At 39.9% G+C, this 23,017-nt stretch overlaps 1 protein-coding gene across 1 annotated transcript in view; it reads right to left on the bottom strand.

Annotated features, from left to right (window-relative positions):
• Window positions 1-23,017, bottom strand: part of GHR (growth hormone receptor) — a 256,156-nt gene that overhangs the window by 122,664 nt on the left and 110,475 nt on the right. Inside the window, exon 2 of the mRNA XM_014781605.2 lies at window positions 16,599-16,679. Within this exon, the coding sequence (XP_014637091.1) occupies window positions 16,599-16,679 (81 nt within the window). The remainder of the gene's footprint in view (window positions 1-16,598; window positions 16,680-23,017) is intronic.

Genomic DNA, 23,017 nt, shown 5'->3' with positions numbered 1-23,017 from the left:
TATTTATTATTTTTATAGCCTATCTTATGCCTCACCCACCCACAAGCCCTCTTCAAAACACACACACACACACATATACACATCCCGCTAAGGAAAGCTCCATGACAGTAGGAGTTTTTCTCTCTCTTGTTCACTGAGGCATTCCAAGCACCTAGGATAGTGCTTGGCACACAGTAGGTACTCAAAAAATATTTGTTGAATTTGTTGAATTCCTGGTAACTTTATGAAAAGTATAGTTTTTTTCAAGTGAGGGAAGCTGATGACAATCAGCTCAACCAAGAAATAAGACATCAATATATCCAATATATTCCTGATTTATAAATCATAATACAGACTTGGGTTTCATAATGAGCTGCCAAATAAGGGCTGTCAATACGTGCTTATGCCTATAGATAGTAAGTTTGTTTCTCATAAATATCATCAAGTTGAGATTAAAAAATAATGTTGAGGAACTTTTCACAAGGATTCTGAAAGTACCACAAGATCCACCCGTCAGCTGTTTGTTTCACTTGTAATGCTTAGAAAAAGAGCATGACATGGTTATTGTAAAGGCATGTGACAGATAGTTCAGTACGTGGAATGTTCCCTATTAACGTAACCTTAAATATGGAGATTGATTTCTCTGTGGTAAAAGGCAGGTCTTAAGACTGAAGAAATTTAATCTCACACCAATTATATTAATTTCAACAGATGGCTTTGCAGTTATTATACTCTCCCATGCTTCTTTTAATAAATGTTCATGGGTGTTTCCCAGTTCACTCCACCAGCTTTTAATTCTCGAAGCTGTCTAGGGAGAAATGACAGGAAGCATTTGTTGGAAGCACTCAGATGTGACTGTGCATTCATGGGGATTTGTTAACTGATGTTTAAGTCGTTGCCTTCCTTGTAAACAAGCATGAGTGACGGGCTTTAAGGGTGATCTTCCCAAACAAATGTGACTCATCACCATTAGTGCAGCACATGCTAGAGCTAACAACTCTTGCTCTATTCAACCTATGAGTAGCTCTGGAACATGGACTACGTAAAATCGCAGGGAAGGTTTAAAGGTGGAAAACGCTGCAGCCTTTAATGTAAATGTGGCTCCATCAGGCACATTAGCTTTTATATGGAGTTTCTTTATTAATGAATATTTAATGTAGAACACCTAGGAATAAAGTTTGGAAATTTCTGGTACTTTTGTGATGGTCAACCCAATCTCCTTGGTACTAGCAGGCAATTACTTAGGCAAAATTATTTCCATCTAAACATCCAATGTCAGATTTAGAGTTCAAAACAGCTGTTCATGATGCTAAGAATGTTTCTTTTTGAATCAACAGACCTAAAATGAATTGATCAAGTCCACTTGAAGAATATACACAGGACTGAGCTTTGACCCGGCATTATTCTCTAGTGTCTCTGATATTTGTGGCTCTACTTAAGGAAATCTGGGTTGGAGTTTTTGTCTTTATTATTTTTGTTTGATTGTTTGCTATCATTGGAGTAGGTATGAAAAAAGATGGGAAAATAATAGGTGTCTGTGACAACTTCAGTTCTTAACTTGCTCATTCAGATTTCATACCGCTTTAAGAGTAGCCCTAAAAAATGATAATATCTTAATCTGTGCTGAATACTGACTGTCAGCAGGCACCTTAAATACTTCTGACTAAACGGCATGAATATATGGCATGCATGAAAGGGAATTAGTCACAATTAGTCAATTGGTAATTGCTATTACAGAGCTTCAGTTTATAGTCCAACTGGTTTTCTATGGTTTGGTTCAAAGGCAGCCCTTCCTTTCTTGGGGCTCCCACAACATTTTGTGCATGTTATTTATATACATTCCTTATGGGATTTCTCACATGATCTCTCTTCTTCTTCTAAACTCTTTGTTTCCCTAGTAAACCTTTAAGCCTCTCCAGGTTTATTTATTTATGGGTCTCCAGCACCTGGCTCAAAAAAATCTTAGATGAATGAATGAAAAAATGAACCAGTGAAAAGATAAGGGGTATACTGTAACTATATGCATAAATATTAAATTTTCTGTTTAAAAGTACTTAAACAGGCTTTCTCTAATTTGACCCCCACAACAATCCTGGGCACTGTCAGTTCAACATGCAATCACCAAATCTAGACCAGTGGTTCTCAACTAGGGGGCATTTGTCCCCCAGGGAACACTTAGCAATGTCTGGAGATGTTTTGGTTGTTAGAACCAAGGGTGGGGAGTGCTACTGGTATCACCTAGTGGGCAGAGGCCATGGATGCCGCTAACCACGTTACAATGCACAGGACACCTCCCACCACAAAAAAATTATCTGGCCTAAAATGTCAATAGTGCCAAAGTTGGGAAAACTTCATCTAGGCCGTCAATCTCTGAAAACTATTGTAACCCTACGTTCTGTGAGCTCCTGTCCAACAATATTTTTCTGATTAAGTATATCATATAAGAAATTACTCAGTGTACCATATAAACTACTTCTTGCATTCAGTCATCTTCCTCAAAAACATACAAACAAACTAACAAAAAAGCATGCGAATAGCAAGTTCATGGTTTGATTTCTAATTGCTGACCCAGGATGAACGTTTGGTTTGCCAACCCTGTTCCTTTATCAAAGGCACTTGGGTGTAGCTAGCACCTGGGTACTTCCATGTATTTTAAGAAGAATGAATTTATTGTCTGAGCTATCTTACAACATTTACAAGTTCAGGTCTTTCTAATGATTAAAGCTCCTAGGAGGACAGCTAGAGAGGACCAGGTGGATTTAAATATCAATCGTTTAAAAGGGACCCAAGAGTCAAAATACTGGCAAGTTAATTTCATTTTTTGCCTTTGAGAAAATCATACATGAGTGAGTGGGAGTAAGCGATGGTATTGCAGTAATGGAGAGAACTATAAGGAGGCAGCCAGAAATCTCTTTTGTTTGTCACAACTGAATATCTTTCTATAACTTATAAAAATAATTCCCTAACTTAGTAGGTATGGGGAGTAACATTTTTGGATCTTTTATAATTCAGTCTCCAGCAGTAAATAACACGTTCCAGTGACCATCAATTCTAACAATGCTGAAATACATAGAACAGAGAGAACAGAGGAATCTTGGGATCATCTTATCCACTGATTTTCTGCCTTTTAAAAAAATTTCCTAAATTACTTATTCACATGAAATCGTACCCGGAAACCTACTGTGTAAAATCAAAACAATTACTATGTGAAGCTGTCTTTGGACAAGAGTGGGGCACCAGAGTGCCTCGGCAAGTCAGCTCCACACTCCCACACCTCAACCCCAGCCCTGTGTAACCTAGCAATTCATTCTGCTTTTGGATAATTGTAATTAGCATAAAGTACTTTCTTGAACAGCAATCTAATTGTTCTTCCTCTGGTCTTCCTCTCCTGAAGAGAAGGTCAACAAAGAGGAGAACAGCCTTTGCTGAAAACCTAACTTTTACCAGTAACTATACCAGGCACTTAACATGCTATCCCATTTAATTCTCATGGATGGCTTTCTGAGAAAGGTATTACAATCTCTATTTTAAGATGAGAAATGGAAGTGCTGAGAAGTTAATTTGCTCAGAGTCACGGAGTTAAAACTGATAGAACTGAAAGTCATACGTGCATATGTTTGATTCCCAAAGTCTACATTTTTGGGATATTATACTATGTTGCTATGCTATCTCAAAAGAATTGGTTAAAGCCCTCTCAAACATGATACATTTTTAAAATAAATATCTTGCCATTGCCCCTTCATCACCCTCAGATTAAACACCTCCAGTTCCTTCCACATGATTTCAAGGGTCTTCACCATTAAGTCTGTTTTGCTTTGGTTTGTCAATATCCCCCTTAAATCTTGATGGCTGCAACTCCCTAGATTATTCTAGATATATCGTGGCCAGTGCAGAGTCCAGAGGTCTGGTGCTTTCCTTTTTCGAGACCCTCTGTTTCTATTAAGGCAGCCTGAGCTAGCTTACTTTGGCAGCTACATCATAACAGGTTAGTTACATTACACTTGCAATGAACTAAATACCTTCAAGTCTGTTAGCGCACTTGCTGTAAGCCAGGACTCGCACTTCCTTCATTTGTGAAGTTGATTTTTTTAAAAACCTAGACACAGGACTTTACCTTTATCCCTATCCAATTTTATCTTGGTAGTTTTGGCCCACTGCAGTAGGCTGTCAAGATATTCTGAATCCTATGTCTGTCATTCAGCATATTAGCTATCCTTAGCTTTGCATCATCTGTATATTTGGTTAGCCTGCCTTCCTTGTCTTCATGCTAGTAACCTATTTTTTTAAAAAAGCCCAGGGGAAGGAGGTCTATCCCAAAGGCCTAGAGACAGGACGTGGTATGAGGGAATCCCTTGCAGAGTACCACATCTGTATCTAAGAAAATAAGAGAAAAATAATTTTGGAATTGAAAGGGACAGATTAGATTTTTCTCTCTGTAAAGTTTTATTAACAGATGAGCAATTAGTTTAGAGAAATTAAAAGCTTTTTGCCCACAACCACAGAGTTGATTCCTGACAGAATTGGATTCATAACCCAGAGTTCCTGATTGGTTAATGTTTTTCCCATCACATCATTAGATAGGCTCATTAATGGCAAAGATGACATCCCAAATTTGTTTTTAAATAATTTCTTGAAACAATTTTCTTTTCTGACAATTTGCCTCTTTCTCCTAAAAGAATAACACAAAAAGAAATTCCAGTGAATGGAAGACTCTTGTTCTCATAAGCTGGGTTTCACTTCTGCTGATTTATATGGACAAATCCTATCAGAAAAAATGGTAAAAGAACAATGTTATATCCAACACTAGTCCTATATACAAAATAGGGAATGTTAATCCTATCAGGATGGGAAAAGCTTTGGGTAAGGAGGTATAGATTTAGAAACAGGCAAAATATACGGTATTATAGTGAGTATATGTGTAGTATAACTCTATAGGCATGTTAGAGAGGGGACACAGCTTTCCTTTACTTTGACAGCTTCTGCATTAATGAAGAATCCATGAATGAGACAGAAAAGAAAACCCAGAGATGATTCCATAAGACAGTCCTTGCACCTCCCTAGAACAACGGGGGAAAGCTTTGTAGATAACAGAGCTGGACAATACCAAGGGGTGTTGTTCAGCGGCCCAGGAGGTACCTTTCATGGAGTTTTTTCAAAGGAGAAGAGGTGGCTCCTGTCCCCACAGATTTTGGCTACTGATTTAGCCTCAGGAAGAGATGCCTATTTGCTTTGAGGAAATTATCCACACCTCATCAGAAGTTTTATTCACATATATATAACACATATACACACATAACACATACACATATATAACACATGTAACACATGTATAACACATATGGCACATATATAGCATACATAACACACAGCAGATATATAACATATATACATATACATTATATATTTATATGAAATAATGAGGTCCAACATTGAAAGTCTAAGTACTACATTAAACTTAATGAATCTGAATCTTAGAAGATTTACAGAAGGAGTTCATGGAATCACCTCCTGTCTTTTTGATAAAATGTAACTATGATTCTTTAGCTAGGCTGATCATGTAAAACAAATGCAACTTCCGTAAATCAGCTGAAATTCCTATGGAGGTGAGTACCTTAGTTACTTAGCCACCATGGGAATCCTAGGGCACGAGAGGCAGTGTAGGGCGCACTCTGGGGTCAGGTTGCCTGGGCTGAACTCCTACTTTTGCCTTCACCAGCTATGTAAACTAGTTACATAATTATTCTTGGTGTCCTTACCTAGAACAGGGTAATAATGGAACTTTCCTCTTAGCATTGCTATGGGGATTAACTGAGGTAATAAGTATTTAAAACTGGATCCACTAAAATGCTTCTACTGTTATTGCAATGAATTGGTTTTAATTCTGTCCCTCCACATCCCCAGTGCACCTGATGATTAATCTAGGAACCATGACTCGCTCTTCTTGGTATCATGTCTGCTAGAGGGCAAATGCTCCGTTAAACTGAACTGAACTGAATTGACTTGCCCAGTATCACTCCCAGCATCAGAGTCAACTCACTACAAACCCACTTACTGTATTGATCAGATTTAATTTTATTAAAAGTAGAAGAACTAGAGTACTAAGATTTTACCAAACTTATCCTCTGAACATTCATTGTAAAAACTATAAACATAGAACAATGTCTCATTTTAGAAAAGTTTATGCCATCATGCTTTTAGTTCTACTGTTGAAAACATCTTAAACATTAGAATCCTCTTCTAGACAGTTTTCTGGAATCATTACTAAAATGATCTTTAGCTTCCAAAATTTCCTTATGCAACTAAACTGCTTTTTTTAGGTATATATTATTATAAATAAAATCCTATGTATCTGTTTAGTTTGCACATCTGTTTATTTAGCCCTCAGGATTTGCAGTAACACAACTTGAAGCCAATAAAAGTTACCAGTTATTGAATACTTAGGTGTTTTTCCTGTGTAATCTCAATAGGTGGTTTACTTCTGTTACCTCCCTAATGACTTTAAACTACTTATTTTCCTCCCATTTAACAGATGAGAACACACTGAGGCTCAGAGAGTATAAGAAACTCCCAAAGCCATTGTAGTAGATGCTGTCAATGCTTTGCTGATGTAGATCCTGTAACTACTTTTGTGCACGCAGACTCTCTGTGTGCTTTCACTCCCAACACCTAGCACCTATGTCGCTTTGTCGGCTGCCCACGGGCTGCTGGAGCCACCTTGATCTGCACTTGGAGGACTGATAGTGTCTAGGAATTTACAACCTTCAAGGTTAGCCTTTAACCACCAGCCGAGGGCTGATCTGGACAACTTGAAACACTGCTTCTGGAGGGGACTGAGCCAGATACTCACCCCCACCACCCACCCCACCATGGGACAGTCCTTGATAATTGCATCCTTGCTTGGTTTCTCTATCTTCCCTGTCTCATTTCCCTACTCCCCTTATCAGTTTCTCCCTGGAACATTTTCTAATCATTTACTTTCATTTGAATCCTTGTCTCAGCATCTGGCTTCTGGGGAACTCAACCTGAAAAAAAAAAATCACATAGCTCATAAATGGCAGAGCTGGGATTCAAACCCAATTCTGGCAAAGTTCAAGATCAATGCTCTGAAATCCCTAATCTAGACTGCTTCTCCTGACCATGGCAGAGAAGAAGGAAACAGGAATCAGATGTGACTGGTGCAGAGACTTGCTTACGGGTCCTACTCGCTCAGCATCTCTGTAGGTTCTGAGCTGCCTGACCAGCTGCTTCCCTCCTCCCAGGGAGCTCTTCCATGGGCTCCCTCTACCCTCTGACAGTCTACACTTCTGGCTGGCCCCAGGAAGTGATAGTCGAGTGTGGAATCACAGCACCACAGGGACATCGTGCATAACCAAATCAAACGTAGATCAAACTGAGCTTCTATCAACTAGCTGCAGAAATCAATCAGTAATCTACACAGTATTTACTGAATGCCAACCGAGGGCTCAGCGGCCGCCACAGTCTCCTCATTTCAGCCTGGAATTTCAGTCTTTTCCTTCTACCTTCTGCTTTACGTCATCAGTTGACACTCCCCACATCAAAAGCTTCTAACTTTGGTTTCATAGCAACCCAATCCCAACCAACATGTTGGAGAAATCATCCCCCAAAGTTCAACAGGGAATACTTTCATTTTAGATACATCTCATGTTAATGAAAGTGCTTAATATCCTCCTATTTTTGTCTTTAATATTCTTCTATTTTCTCCTTAAAGTAAGCTTTTTAGACCTAATAAAACAGGTTTTTAGCACTCATCCCATGGAAATAGGACAGTCAAGTCATACTGGGGAGTAACTATACTTTTGCCTTTCACACCCATAATTGCTATATAAACATGAGCTGGACATGCAATTCTGGCCAGGGTATGCACAGAGGTTAATCTAGCTCCTTCTGTGCCTCAATAAGAGCTTTCCAGGAATTCCGGGTTAGAGATAGCTGTGAAGCGAGAAAGAGCTAGTCAACCATGCGTATGAAGTTCAGAGCAAAGACCCAGAAAGTATGGTGCTGGCACGGATCACAAGAGAAGTCAGGCACAGTCATATGCCAGCTTGTAAAGCTAGCCAGTGCTGTCCGAGCGTGGCACCTTGGGTACTTCGCTGTACTCTACGTCTTGCAAGCTGATCTGGCCACACTGGGCCCTGACATGGGACAGGGCTCTTTGACTGACTTTCCTCTGCCTTCCTCACAAAACATCCTGTCATCATTAGCTGTTGTTAAGTATAGTGCCCCTTGCTCTAAGCAAGGAAGCAGCTGGGTCAATGGCTGGGAAGAGGAGAAGGGAGGATATGTCCTAAATGTTAGGCAGCCACAAAACGGTCTTTTCCTAAAAAATGACCTCTCATTTTTGGGGAAACCAAGGCTCACCAAAATATAGCAGGGTAAACATCACCAATTCAATCTCCACTAATGTGAATCTATTAATACTTACACATAGCACATGGCTGTGCAGAAGTCAAATATACTAAACATTATTATTTCTCCTTCCACAGATTTGCAAGGTTTTATTAAAAGATTAGAGGATATACAAAATACTAGTTTTTTTTTTTCCATATTCAGAGATCAAGAAATTAAGGATTTTATCACTACAACCTTGACTTTTAATTTTGAGAGTTTCTTACTTCAAGAAGGGCTCTCATTGGAAAATTGGAAAGACCTGATATTTAAGGAATAGGGCTGGGAAAATTGATCCAGCTTTCCAGATGATCCCTAATCAGGGTCTTTCATAATCTAAAGTTCAGTGTCCAAAGGGGCAGAGAAAACTTGGATTTGGGATCTGCAGGCCTCATTATACCTCTCTGTCTGTCAATATTTGAGGCGATTTAATCAGGTAGGTGGGGCACAGATAAAGGTGGTGTCAGGCGGTCAGTGCTGGGCGATGGTTCTTTCAGTGCAAGATGTTGGCCAGTGGCTGGTACATGGGGTTATAGAATTCAGTCACCTGGAAAGAGGTTGGCAAGACTTAGGAAGGGCATCAGGCTCTGAGGCATTGGTGTGTAGGGCAAAGTTCTGGCCCTGGTGGCATCTGAAATATATAGCAGGAAAATAAGATCATTCCATCCACAGGGAAAGCCCACAAATCAGGGCCTAGGGTAGGGCACAGGGATGCTTGGGGCTTCTTGGAGACCACTGGCCCTGGCTTCTATAGTTGCACAGCTATTTCTAGACCCCTTCCACTTGGAAGAGCGTCCTAGTCAGCTGCAACCCTGGTTAGGACTGGAGAGAACAGAGCATTAGTGACAATTGTGGCATATGCCTGGGGAAGTCACAGGTCAGGATTTAGATGCTGATTCATTCATTCCCTCAACAAATAAATGAAGATCTCCTCTGTGTGTCAGAACGCTAGAGGATGGGGACACAAAATTTTAAGATCTAGTGAGTTTTAAACTGATAACACTCTATTACACAGAGTATGCAACATTTTGTCAATCATTTGAAAACAATTAAATTGCATATATTTCAAGTTCAATCCAGACTTGCCACACAACTTGAAACACAGATGTCATTAACAACTTCATTTAGGAGAGGGACACACAACAAATGTCACCTCTCCCACCTCCTGATGCCACTCCCCTCTGCCTGTCCCCTGTGTCCTGCCTCTCCTGTGTCCTGCCTCTCGGTGACAGCTTCCATAATAACATCCTGAAACACTTCCTCCATGGCTGGGACATGATCCACCATGCTCTAATACCCAGAAGCCTGCTGTGGAAATGTAACGCAGACGCTATAATTAGTTAAGGTTAAGGCTTAAGGCCAGTGAGTTATTATATAACCAGAAACAGAGATTCCTGATAGATATACCTTATGAAATAATGAGGATTCATTTTGAACAGATTTGGGAAATACAGACCGAAAAGAACTCTGATTTGTAGCTGAGGCTGAAGAAGAGCTCCAAGCCCCTGGGCCTCCCGGTCTGCTCTGTGCAGTAACCACCAGACAGGGCACCACAGAGTCCTCTCTTTGTATGATCAGTTGCATCCGATTTCAAAGTGTGTTTATGTGATACATCATCACTGCCTTTATACTGCTAACTGCAGATCATGGGGAAGCTTTGCTCTGGGTTTGAGGATGTCACCGTTGACAGCATTACTTAAAGGCCCATGTGAGTGTTGCTGGGAGGGCGGTGCCTGCTGCTTGTGAAAGGTGAGGGTGGTCTTTGGGGTTGTGGCTGCTGGTGACTCTGCCTGATGACAAGTTAGGCACACAGCACTATGGATAAGCAGGCAGTTACAAGGAGCAGGGGCTAGGTCTCGAAAGATGCTTTTGTTGATGGCTCTGAAATGCCTGAAATTCTTTATCATATAGAGTTTAAAGTTAAGGTTTAAATTGAACCAGCTTGGGAAAATAACCCAGTGACTTAAATTCACAGTGAGGAGAAAACCACCAACCACAGGCTCTTCCCAAGAGAATTTTCCTAGGGGTAATGTGCTGGGGGTGATTGAGGGACCCTGGGCCCGTTGTTCTGGAGGCTGACCTCAGGCAGAGGCTGTCTGGACTGGTCCAAGCTGGTGTGGAATTCTGCACAGTTGAACCTGGGTTAGCCTCCAGCCTGAGGCAGAAAACCAGGTGTGTCCATAAACAGGCGCTCTGGCCAACACCAGACATCAAATGTCAACTTCGTTCCTGTCTACCCCGTAACAGGAACCCCTGTTTAGGCTACTGAACAAAAGTGGTGTGGCAACATTTTGCATACCAGGACTGGCTCTAGTCCTGAAATAGTTGGGATCTAAGGTGGAAGACTAGAAGTATAGTCAATCATTGGCATGTGTGAACTGAACATTCAAGGTTTGGACTGCTCTTGGGTGATCCCAGTCTTTTATTACTAATTAGCTGAGGCACAAACCTAATCACTCACACTGCCAGCTGCTTTGTAGGGGTGAGTCACTTAGCTACCGTGTAAGCCTCACCGACCTCCCAGATTCTGCCCAGCACATAGCTTTTCGGCACCCAACTCATCCTGCATATATTTTATTGCGTTCCATGAGGTAAGCACGTACTCTAGTGATGATAAAATATCTGGGGGTATGTCAAGGTCTCAGGATATAGTCATGAATGTCAAGAGACTACATGGGGGTGGAGCTCAGGCCTCTGTCCCCATTGTGGACTCTCAGTGCACAGTAGCCTAAGTCATACCACAGCCACACTGCAGAGGTGAGCATACGGCTGTGGGACCCAGGCTAGGCATGGGAAGCAGTTCTGGAAAATGGTACAAAAGAAAGGTAGCTTAGATACTCTGCTGTCATCAGTCTCAGAAGGATTCCTCCCCCACAGAGCTGTTCTGTGCAAGCACCACTTCACTGCTAATAGGCTTAGCTGTGTTCCAGGACCTCACTGTATTAAAAGTGAGTCATTGCTGATGTTGATAACGTTAACTAAATATGTAGTAACTTAAAAATGGATGGAGGGGGCCAGCCCCGTGGCATAGCGGTTAAGTTTGGCGCATTCTGCTTTGGTGGCCTGGGTTCGCGGGTTTGGATCAGGGCGCAGACCTACAGCACTCATCAGCCACGTTGTGGTCGCAACCCACATATAAAGTAGAGGAAGACTGGCACAGATGTTAGCTCAGGGATATTCTTCCTCAAGAATAAAACAAGGAAGATTGGCAATAGATGTTAGCTCAGGGCTAATCTTCCTCAGCAAAAAAAAAAAAAAAAAGGATGGAGTAAGAAAGCTCTGACCGTTCCTGAAGTCAAAAACCCACATGTAACAGAACTCCAAATACTGGTGATTCCATCTCTTCAGTATCTGTCTGTAATCCATCTATTTTTTTTTTTTACTACAACTGTCACACATCATCTCTCTCCTGGCCTATTACAATCATCTTCTTCTACATTCATCTCTCTCAATTTCACTTTTATTCTATTACCAGTATTATTTCCAAAATTAAAAGTTAACAATACTATTACTCTGCTTAAAACTTTTTAATAACCTAAGGGGACCATGATTAAATGAGGTTTACTTGTCTGTCTTCTCTTTTACAGACCGTGAGTTCTTTAAAGGCAGGAACATAAATTTAAACTCTTGAATCCATAAAAGTGCTCTATAAAAACTTGCTGAAAGACTGCTTTGCATCATTAACTGCAAAGGTCTGTGCTCATATCTTCCATTTGGCACAATCTAGAGAGACAAGACCAAGAGCTCCTTAACCTGGCCTGCTATAACCTGCTGCACTCAAGTGTCAAAGCTGTTTGTGATACCAAGAGGACCAGGTGACACAGGGCTGCTGACGTACACGGACTCAGGCCATGGCACTACAACAGACTGTAAGATTTCTTCTTGCCTCTCGGTGACAGTAACGACAGCAGCAATCTAAAGCTCTATGCTCTTTCCCTCACTTCCAGTGTGAATGGAAAGCCTGGAATTGCTCCTTCTCAAAAACAGTTAACAGGTACACCCTTTACTGCTTACCAACCACAACCATAACTCTAACACTTGCTTGAAATATATCCTACCTGTCTTGGCAACCTCTCAGGGCTTTGCGGAGCTTCAGTTGTAAGGGGGTAGGGTTTATTTAAAAAACAAAGTGTTGCTTCCACTGTGCCATTATTTCCTATCTATTATCAATGAAAACAGAGATGTCTTTTCTTTCACGTAAGTGCTGTGTCAGTTTGTATAGGTTTATGAAAAATGTTTAAAGATATACAGAGAATGCTATTTTGGGGATCCTGGTTCCTTTAGGACATGGCCTCTCACTCCTAATGTAAGTTTCTTACCTTGACTGGTATAGAATGATACACCTTTTAATCTTTAGAGTGATAAGATACTAATTATGTGCTTTGTCTTCAAGCCACACCATATATATATGTGTGTGTACAGCATATATATACACACACACATCTGTGTGTATATAGCATATATATACACACATATATACACACACACATATGTATGTATATACACACACATATACATATACATTATGCATAAATATTGTATATGATATTTAAATATTACATATGCACTTACATACACACACATACACAAATAACTTTCCATCATTAGCACTTTTGTCTGATCTACAATTTTGAGAAGAACTATGACTTGCTGAATATGGCACACTCCCTCCCTCTTTTCTTCCTCTCCACATACTATCCATTCTTCAAGGCCCAGCAAGACTTGCCTTTTCCATGAAGCTTTGCCATCTCGAGGCCTTCTAGAATTTAACTCAAATCTTCTGATCTAAGTCTACTTTCAAAGAGAATAATTAAAAATATAGTGCACATGTACCACATACTCTGGCCAAATCCTATGTCTTCCACCAACTAAGTGCTCAAAAAATACCTGTGGAGTGCTAAATGTGTGAAATAGAACCACACATTACCTAGCAAGTGGTATAATCCCAGTACCTGCACGAACTCTTCTCCACGTACACCTTACATCTACACCTGTGCACTTTTGTTTATGTTGTTCCTTTACCACACCAGCTATTCCTGTAGTCACCTCATGCTCTTCTCAGCTTTCAAAGTCTTAACCCAGTATTCGAGTTCCTGCTGAAATAACACCAACCTCCTTCGTGAAGCTCTCTCTAATTCACTACAGCCAGAGGTGACCCTCCTCTCTTCACTCCTCTTAAAGATTATAGTTCAGGCCACTGTTTCAATAGGTAATAGACATTGCCTTGTACTATAATTCTTTGTGTATATTTCTGATCTCTTAAGTCATGATAAATTCCTTGAAGGAAGAATCATTGTATTCCTCATAGCCCATGTTCAATCTTTGAAAATAGAAAGCTCTCAATAAATATCTGTTCGTTGAATTTGTTGAATTAACTATTCCAGTCCACTTCAATTTATTCTTTTGCAGAGCATCTTGACCATTTGTATCCACCACACAATCCAGACCCTAAAGCTATACAGTCTCTCATTAATTTCCACAAGTTCCTCACATCGCAAGTAGACTGAACTTCTTCAGGGCAGGGGCTTGCCTACTTTCACCTTAGGTTGCTGAGGTCAGAGAGGATGCTCAGTTGTGGACTGACTGAAATAGTATAAATTTATGATCTAATTTATAACAGGCACTCCTTGGAAGAATGGAAGAATATTTATATCCATCAAATCTTTATGCACATTTCTCATTAAAATCACCATCCCAGGGACAGCAGTTTTGATGCAATCAGTTGACAGTTCAACCCTGTGAAGCCCTTGGAAAATGAGGCATTGTTGGTCATCGCTGATTCTGGAATAAGAAATTCTCCCTGAGACTATGTAACCTGCCTTGAGGAGCAGATGTAGAGACTGCTATTAAGGATGAGAGCATCTATTTCAACACTTTAGCTAATACAATGGTGGCACTGTTCGATGTTTAGTTCTCATTAAATTTCCCATAGGGCAATTAGACTTAATAAAAAATCCTCTCAGGGCCAGTATATTTCTAATTGCTCACCTGCCCAGCAAGAAAAACCCTGCTCAAGGCCTCAAGTGCCAACCTTCCCCAGTCATACAGATCTGTCATCGGCTACCAGCAACTTTTCTCCAGGTGACCCTTCCCAGATCCCTTACTCAGCAGTGCCCCATCTTTCACTCACCAAACGGAATTCAAGTGAATGGCTGGTGAAACTACAGTAGTGCCTTTTTTTTTTTCCTTAATCTTCATCTATATTTTTAGTTGCCTTATACAATGGGAGAGAAAATAAAAATAAAATGATTTGGTTAAAATCTGGACCTGGCAGAAGAAAAAACACACAGCCCATGAATGTCATCTGAGATTCAACCCAGATCACGTCATGTGATCATTTTGGCTGAACCCATCAGCTAAATGGCCAGAACTGGCAAATGCAAACACACACACACGCGCGCGCGCGCGCGCGCTCATGTTCCAACATGTTTATCTATACCTTCTCATGTAAACATCATACCCCATCCTTAATAATCCTCAGGCCATTTTAAGGTAGAATTCTGGAGTAGGCACATATTCCAAAGGAATTCTGGTTAGCCCACTAAGGAAAAAAAAAAAAGGAGGAGGAAGAAATTTTTTTCTTTGCTAAATTACTTACTATTTGTAAGTACTGGTAGGCTATGTGATATGCGTTTACTATAAACCATTGCATTTCCTTATGTTCTGCTCCCCTCGAACAAACAAACAAAGCAAACAAACTCTCAGAAAGCAGACACAAAACCAGCTAATGGTGTTGTTTTCTCCACTTTCCTTACGAAGTTAAAGGTTTACTAAAATGTCAAAGCAGTTGAAATAGACGTTCTCTGCAGACTCTCTAGGTCTAAAATGTAACCTGAGCTCTAGTCTTTCAGCTGGAGATACATTTTTAATTTTCTTTAATGATTTCCTTTGCCATACTTGTCATTTTACAGGTTTTTTAAATTCCTCGAGCCTCGCCCAGTGGAGGGAAAGTCACCTTAATGAAGAAAGTAGAGATTAAACCACCATGACTTTGGAATAGCAGAGGATCTCAGCTGTAATTCTTTGGCTCATAACCAGGGTCTAAAACCAGCCATGGGAAAAGCTGCTGAAAAGGAGCCTGCAATTCTCTCCATGTTTGACTTGCATAATGTTGACATTATAACACCAGAGAGACCCAAAAATATTTCAAACAATCATGACTTCTTTTCTATAAATATTTTTAAATTGTTCTAAGAGATAAAATAACATATTTTACCCTTCTTGTTTTCTTAGTTACTCTGGTCGCCCTCAGCAGCTAACTACTATGGATTTATTTTTGGCTCAAAGGTCAGGGAGGACATCTTAAGGCACTACCTCTGCTGTTGAACTGTGTTTTCCAACATGAGTGCCCGCTGAGTAGAGGAGTCAGCTACTCTTAAAGCAACAACTGAATGTGGTGTCATAGCATAGGAGAAATCGACTGTTTCTTTCCTCTGTTGGAGCCCAAGCAAGGAAAAAAACCAAATATGCAAGATAGTCTTTTAAAAAGTCTCCCAACCCTTTTATGAGCTCAATTTTCTTTCTGCACAGAAAAATCCTTCTTTTCATCCTCTTTCATTGCTCTTTCTTATTCTAGTTATTTCTGCTAGGGGACATGAGTTGGAGTATACTGGGACTTCACTAGGAAGAGGGTACAAAAAAGGAAGGAGAATTATAGAGATGGCCAAGGAAGCGCATGACTTCTGAATACATTATTTATCTGTTTCAGGTGTCTCTTCCTTCAAACTTAGCCAAATGGTAACCTCCCAGAGAGTGAGAGGTGAAATTTATTTGAAACTCCAATTCCTGCTCTCAGACAATATGATTAAGAGGGCTTAATTTTGAGCTCTGGAAATAGGCTATGACATCCTTAGTCACAGATGAGCTCAGTGATCAGCAGGTTAATAACCCTTCAGTGCAATTTCAATATCTCTCTCCAAGCCTGAGGACCAAGAGACCTGGCTTATCTTCCATATAAATGCCCTTAGCATGATTTGTAGCCTTTATTTTTGATGTGACAACACCAGATGCCAAAGCTGGCTATTGTATTCCTCCTAAAACATCCATGGAAAAGTCCTCCTAGTTTATGATTTTAAAGCTACGACAAGTTTCCTATTTGTTGCTACTTAAAACGTACATCTTTTAATTAAATCATCCAAGGAACTTAGATTTAACAAATAAAGTTCAGTGGTATTTCAAAACACTGGGGGTGGGAATAGGAAAGCAGAACTCACCTTCACTCCCAGAAAAAGCATCACTGGAGCCTGCCACTGCCAGGGTCAACAGCAGCTGCCAGAGATCCATACCTGTAGGACCTGCAATCACAAAAAAGAATACGATAAAGCCAATTAAAAGTAGACCATTATCATTAAATACTGTTTAAAGACCGGCTAAATCACAAATGAGCCGACATGCATGTCAGTTCTAGAAGGAATTCTAATAAATCTTTTATTGCCCCAGAGTCTCATATTGTCATACTTTTCATGAGAGCAAACAGCAGGTTGTAATAAATTCTACTTTCCGTGGGTGCTCGCCTCAGGAAATAACATGAACACTAAAGATTTTCACATTCTGGCTGACAGCCATAGAACCACCTCACAACAAATGACCCCCATGCACTGCTTCAATAACAGGGCCGGTGTGGTGCACTTTAATTTGATCTGGAAATAGAAAAACTTGTCATCAGTATCACCAAGCTTGGGGCCTGGAGCTGGACAGGCCATAAAAGGAAAAATAAAACAACCCACTACAATAGTAAAACTTCTCCAGTGTGTTTCCCAGTGAACAAAAGAGCTCAATTAACATTCAAAATACTGTGCTAATGAGCCACCCTAAGGAGGTTTAACTAGAAGGCAGCAGAAAGGAGAAAGTGAGAAGCAAAAGATAAGAAAACACCTCTGCTTCCTAGTGTCCTTGTGGGTTTTTAGTTTTAGGAGGAAGGTGGTCTCTGAAAGGCCCAGGAATGTGAACACTTCAGACTCAAACAAGGGTCAATTTGTGGCCTTGCTAGCCATTTGGAATCCCAGTGTGGCCACACCTTGAACCCTTCAGTTTGATGAATGGGGGAGCAGGTCAACATGCCTCGGCCAGCACACACCTTTACCTGGAGGAAATAGCTTCTTTGGAATAAATACACCAGGTGTCCACTTCCAAGACCTCTGAAGAGACAAGTTTGGGCTGGTTTAAAATGAACTCAGCAGATTGCCCTTGGGAGAGCTGATGCTGCATCTGACAACCAATGCCAACTACTTGAAAGCTTAGCTGCAATATTCCATAAAATGACACTACTTATAAGTCACTCAGGCATACCTGCTCATCACGCTAGGAGCTCCACCAGTGCCTCAACTGACCTCGTTTTTATTATTATACATTCTTGACAATAATGAAATAGCCCTTATGCTACCCCTAATCCAGCTGAAACGACAAACAAGAATGTTTGTTTTCACGGGTAACAGAATGATATGGTCCCCGGTAATGGCTGCATAATTCTGAACAAGTATAAAGTGTCTGATGTTCTACACTTTCATTTCTAGACAGAGGATGACCCATTTTCTTGTCTCATTGATTTTATATTCTTAAAAATTTCTAAAAAAACACATCTCTATATAAACTGAATATCCTCCTGTGTCTGCACACCCATGTGTATGCCGACACGCATAAGAAACCCCCTCACACACTATCTCGTGGAGTCATTGATAGGATCAATGTGATAGTGCAGATGACACAGTTTGCCAACTGTGAGATTTCCTACCAATGTGAGTTGCAGTTATTATAACATCTATGTTTTAAATTCCTAACCTGGAAGGCCCTGGGCTAATGGCCTCGGCATCATCCTCATCTACTTTTGCAAATATGAAGCACTGAGCATCTCTCCCTTGCTCCTTTACTCCTAGGTGAACAGGCTATGTCATCATAGTTTGAAGCCTCCAGCAGAAATACATAAAATATCCTGTTGGTAACTGGAGATTTCCTCTTAAATTTTATTTTTAAAGTAGTTTTTTAAGTAGGAATGCATTGAGGAACTGGACTCTGTATGCAGTGTTGGTTTTACTAGCCATTCCCAACACACTTAGTGCCAGGTAAAGAAGCCTTCTCTGGCACATGCTCTCTTGATATCAGATTGTAACAGAGAATCCCAATTCCCAGGCAGCATTTTTCACTTCCCAACTGAATAAGATATGAACAGGTTTGCTTTTCTCAGAAGGGTGCTTTCTCTGGTTTGGAAGTCACCTCTTCAAAAATCTCAAATAGACTTGGCAGATGCCAGAAACAAGTGGATTTTGCGTCAGATGAATAGTAGTTGACTCCCTCCCATCCCCAAACTTTTGAAAACTGCTGCCTGCTAATGAACTTCACTGCTCCCAAATAAGGAACTGATTATGGCAACAATTCTTTTATAAGCCAAACATATCTCCATAGAGCACGTTCTATCTCACAAAACAAAACAAACAAACAAATAAATCAGAATCCCCAAAGCAAAATTAACCAGAAATCTGTTTGCACACTCCTACAGAAGAAAAAGAGGTATTTAAAGCTGCCATTCGCCCAAATAGGAGATGAGAACAGTTCACTGCCACTTACGGCATTGCATAGGGACCCAATTCTAACTCTGACTAGGGGTGGGAGCAGAGAAGAGGATAAAGAAATGTGGCTGGATTCAGTAAGAGCTAACTGTTTCATCAGAGACTAATATTCCCTTTCCACTGCTGCTGGCTCAGTGGGGATGACTCTGAAAGTAGGCCCCATTGCACTCCCCTAGTGAACTAGCTCTGGAGCCACCATATGGCCCAGGCCAATTTGATTGTAAGCTGCTCCCTTCCTCTTTGCAGACCTCCATGTGGCAGCTTCTAGAGAAGAGGATCCTTGTTTATTAGGTTCTAGCTGAGACAAAATGCTAGGAGAGGACAGAGTATCAACACACGAAGTCTGGAACTTTAATGTAATCTATCAATGATGCACCAGATGTGAGCAGGAGAAAGTCCCATTATTCCCCTTCCCCAATATAATAATCTAAGTAGAGGCAGGCATTGTCCAGAGGAATTGACCTAATTGTACCTTAGCCTATGGGCTTTTTAAAGTTTGTGGCATTTTTCTAGGGAAAATCCCTTTCTAAATTTCTAATGATATTTATGCATTCTTTGGCTATTGCCTCATGGCAAGATTTGCATTGGGGGGTGGGGGGGACAAGCTTCTATTCTTGCTTAATAGAACTTACATAATTTCCACTCTCAAAGCCTGAGGCATTTTGACTGCTTCCCCCCACCCCAAGGGAGAGTCAGTTGAAAAGCAGTGTGATCCAGCTGGCGTGAGTTTTAATTCTGTAGACTGTCCAGCAGAGGAGGCCTCTGAATTACAGTTAGGCCTATGATATACTGACTTTTATTCCTTGGCTATAAAACAGTCCATAAACACATGAGAAGAGATGGAGATTAAACATAACGTTTTTTCCAACATGTTATAACCAACTCCAGGCAAAGAAAGCAATTGATTCAATTCTCTTTAATTTAAAATTAGCAAAGATTTGTTGAACTACTAGTGCCTGCTAGCACTGTGCAAGGCACAATGGAGAACACAAAAGCAATCATGGTTCTTGACTTCGAGAATTAGGCAAGATAGGCATGTGAAGCTTGGCAAGAGGAGCATAACTAAAAAGTGGAAGGTCAGAGTAGGGAAAAATCAGCCACTGGATCGAGGGGCTTAAAATTAGAACTAAATGAGAGATAAGACTGTGATAGGTAAGGAAAAAGTGAGATGGGGTGTGAGAACTTGTATAATGGGTAAAAACTCAGACAGTGCAAATGTCCTATCTGGGTTCTGATTAGTTCAGGATAGTAGTCAAAGGAGGCTGGTGAGATAGAGAGCAAGGTTTGGAATTATGAATAAAGGGGAATAAAATTGGATTGGTGAGGGAGGACCAGACTGAAACAGCATTTTCAACTCATTAATCGGAAAGTCACTAGAAGTTTTGGTATAGGTAAATCACGTGAAAAAGTGGATTTTTCTTAGGATAAATCTGCCCCTCATACTTTCTTAACTTAATATCACTGAGAAATACTGACAATATTTGGTGATGACTGGATACAAGAGATGATAAAGACATGTCGATCACAAATGACTGAGTATATAGCATATGTGTGGATGAAAGACGGTGCTATTGACAGAAATCAAGAATTTGGGATCTGAGTTGTTTAGGAGAGGAGGTCACATGACTGTCTTGGATACTTGGTGTTTAAGGTGATTATGAGATGCATGGAAATGTTACAAATGTCTAGTGAGAAGCTGAAGTTACGAGACCAAAGATTGAGAGAGAAGTCATTACTGGATTTCAGAGATATCTACACAGAGATGATAGTGTCAGATGAATTTAATGTGAAGACTAGACTGTTTCGTGAAGAACCCCCATATCATCTTTATTAAAAGTAATATTAAAAAGTATGTTAAGCCATATAGGGAAAAATGTGCTCATATCTGGTTTGTAATTTGGCAGAGACTAAACAAACCACCACCTAAAACCACTACACCTTCTGATTTGTATTAAGTATTTCAAAGGAAAGTGGTCAAAAATATCCCTAGAAGTATGATGTTAGCATATTAATACACGGGAAGGATAAAATGATAGATTTAGGAGCTTGTAGTCCTGTTAAAGCAAAATATCAAAATGGCAGCTGAATCGATCAGAAATAATAAGTTCCCTCCAATTTTTGTTTTATTGATCTAGCTACTCTGATAACAAAAAATCAAGAGCTGATTAAAAAATCCCCACAGAAGCAGAACTGCTCATATTGCAAAACCAAGATTGCAGGTAGACAACCTAATAAATGTGTACTTTCTGATGCTGGTGTTGATTACTAATAAAATATTGCAAAACTGAATCTCGTTGATTTTTTGGTGAGGCTTTCCCAAGAACTCAGCACTGGAAAAGGAAGAGGCTAATCCAAAAGGGCAATTGAAATGACCCAGTCTAATTAGGCATTTATCTGACCAGTTTGCACTTGTAGTTCAAGTTACTACCCACTTTTTATGGTGGTGGTCATTTGAAAGTTGCTCAGCCCCAAAATGCCTTAGGTCAATTTATATCCTTCCCATTAGTGAGGAAGACAAAGTTCATAGACATTATTGATATAACTACTTTCGCTGAGATTTCTCTCTTCTCAGGAATCCAGTGGGGAATACAGGATGGGAAAGTATTTTAAATGTGTAAGGTAAGAGGGAAAAAAGGCCTTTGGGAGTAGCATATACAGTAGGTCTCCATTTTTCTAAAACAAATAAGGCCTATAGGGTATGTACCTATGCTGATGGCTATTGAGCACTTGAGATGTGGCTAATGCGACTGAGAAATTAAATAAGAATCTAAATTTTAACTTTAATTAAATATGTCAATTAAATTATTATATTTGGAACAGGTTGGGTAGGTGAATCTACTTTTCCAGATATACATTTTGTGAAATCTAAACACACATCAAGCATTTCTGATGAAAATTTAGCATCTAAATTGAGATGTGCTGTAAGTGTAAAATATACATGGATTTTAAAGGCTTGGTATCAAAAAAAGATGCAAAATATTTCAATAATGTTTACATTGACTATATGTGAAAATCATATTTTGGATTGTTGGGTTAAATAAAAATTATGAAAAACTATTATCTCCTGTTTCTTTTTATTTTTTTTAAATGTGATTAGAAAACTTTAAATCACATACGTGGCTTGCATTATATTTTATATTTCTATTTGACAACATTGGTATGTACATTTTATGGTTTGTATGTTTATATTTGCATTCAGAAACATTAAACTGTTACAGTGAGCATATTTGCTTTCACAACAAAAACAATAGCAAAATAAAATTTTATCTTTCTAATGACATATAAAATCATTATGATTATGTTTTAAGAGATCCTCCCAAATGCAGAATAATAGGGACAGAAGATTCACTGAAGACTTAGGTGTGATTATATTTGTAGAAGGTTTTTTAAGGGTACCCAGTGTGCCTTTGTTTACCTTTAGAAGTGTGACTACTCACATTGTATCTCTGTTTGAGTCACAGACAGTGGTCTACTGATAAATATTTAACAACTGTCTGTCTGGAATTTTAAAAAGGGCCATGATTTGTAGCATTTGCTAATTTCTGTGGTAGAAATACCTTCCCCAAGGCTGACTTTAAGCTACCAAGTCACTGAAGGTGGATTCCCTGAGTCACTGGATTCACTGAAGCTACCGAACGTGGATTTATAAGCCAGTAGGGACTGGACCCAGCACACTACCAGCTGGGGAAGGCAATGATGCTATCTAGGCTCCATGTGAGGTAACAGGTACAAAGATTAAGCAATCTGCTGACATGGACATATGATGTAAGAGACTGTTACTGAGTGAACCCTGGATACTTGATTTGATGCCATTTATTCCACTGTCAGCAGATAACATTTAGTTAATAATCATTTATAGATACTTTCCCAGGTCTTTAGAAATTAACATCAGCCTCTACCACAGATGCTATCCTTGATTTTCACTTATAGAGATGGTGAGCTTAGGTGTTAAGAGCATGTGTTCTGGAATCAGAGAGAGCTAGGTTCAAATCCTGGCTTTACCAAACCTCAGATATAGAGTTTCTTCATCTCTAATATGGAAATGATAATATTATTCCCTTCTTCACAGG

Source organism: Ceratotherium simum, chromosome 18 (assembly GCF_057802395.1).
Source record: "Ceratotherium simum simum isolate JZ-2026a chromosome 18, ASM5780239v1, whole genome shotgun sequence".
NCBI lineage: Eukaryota > Metazoa > Chordata > Mammalia > Perissodactyla > Rhinocerotidae > Ceratotherium > Ceratotherium simum.
The sequence above is the reverse complement of the archived record's forward strand: the minus strand, read 5'-3'. Positions and strand labels throughout refer to the sequence as shown.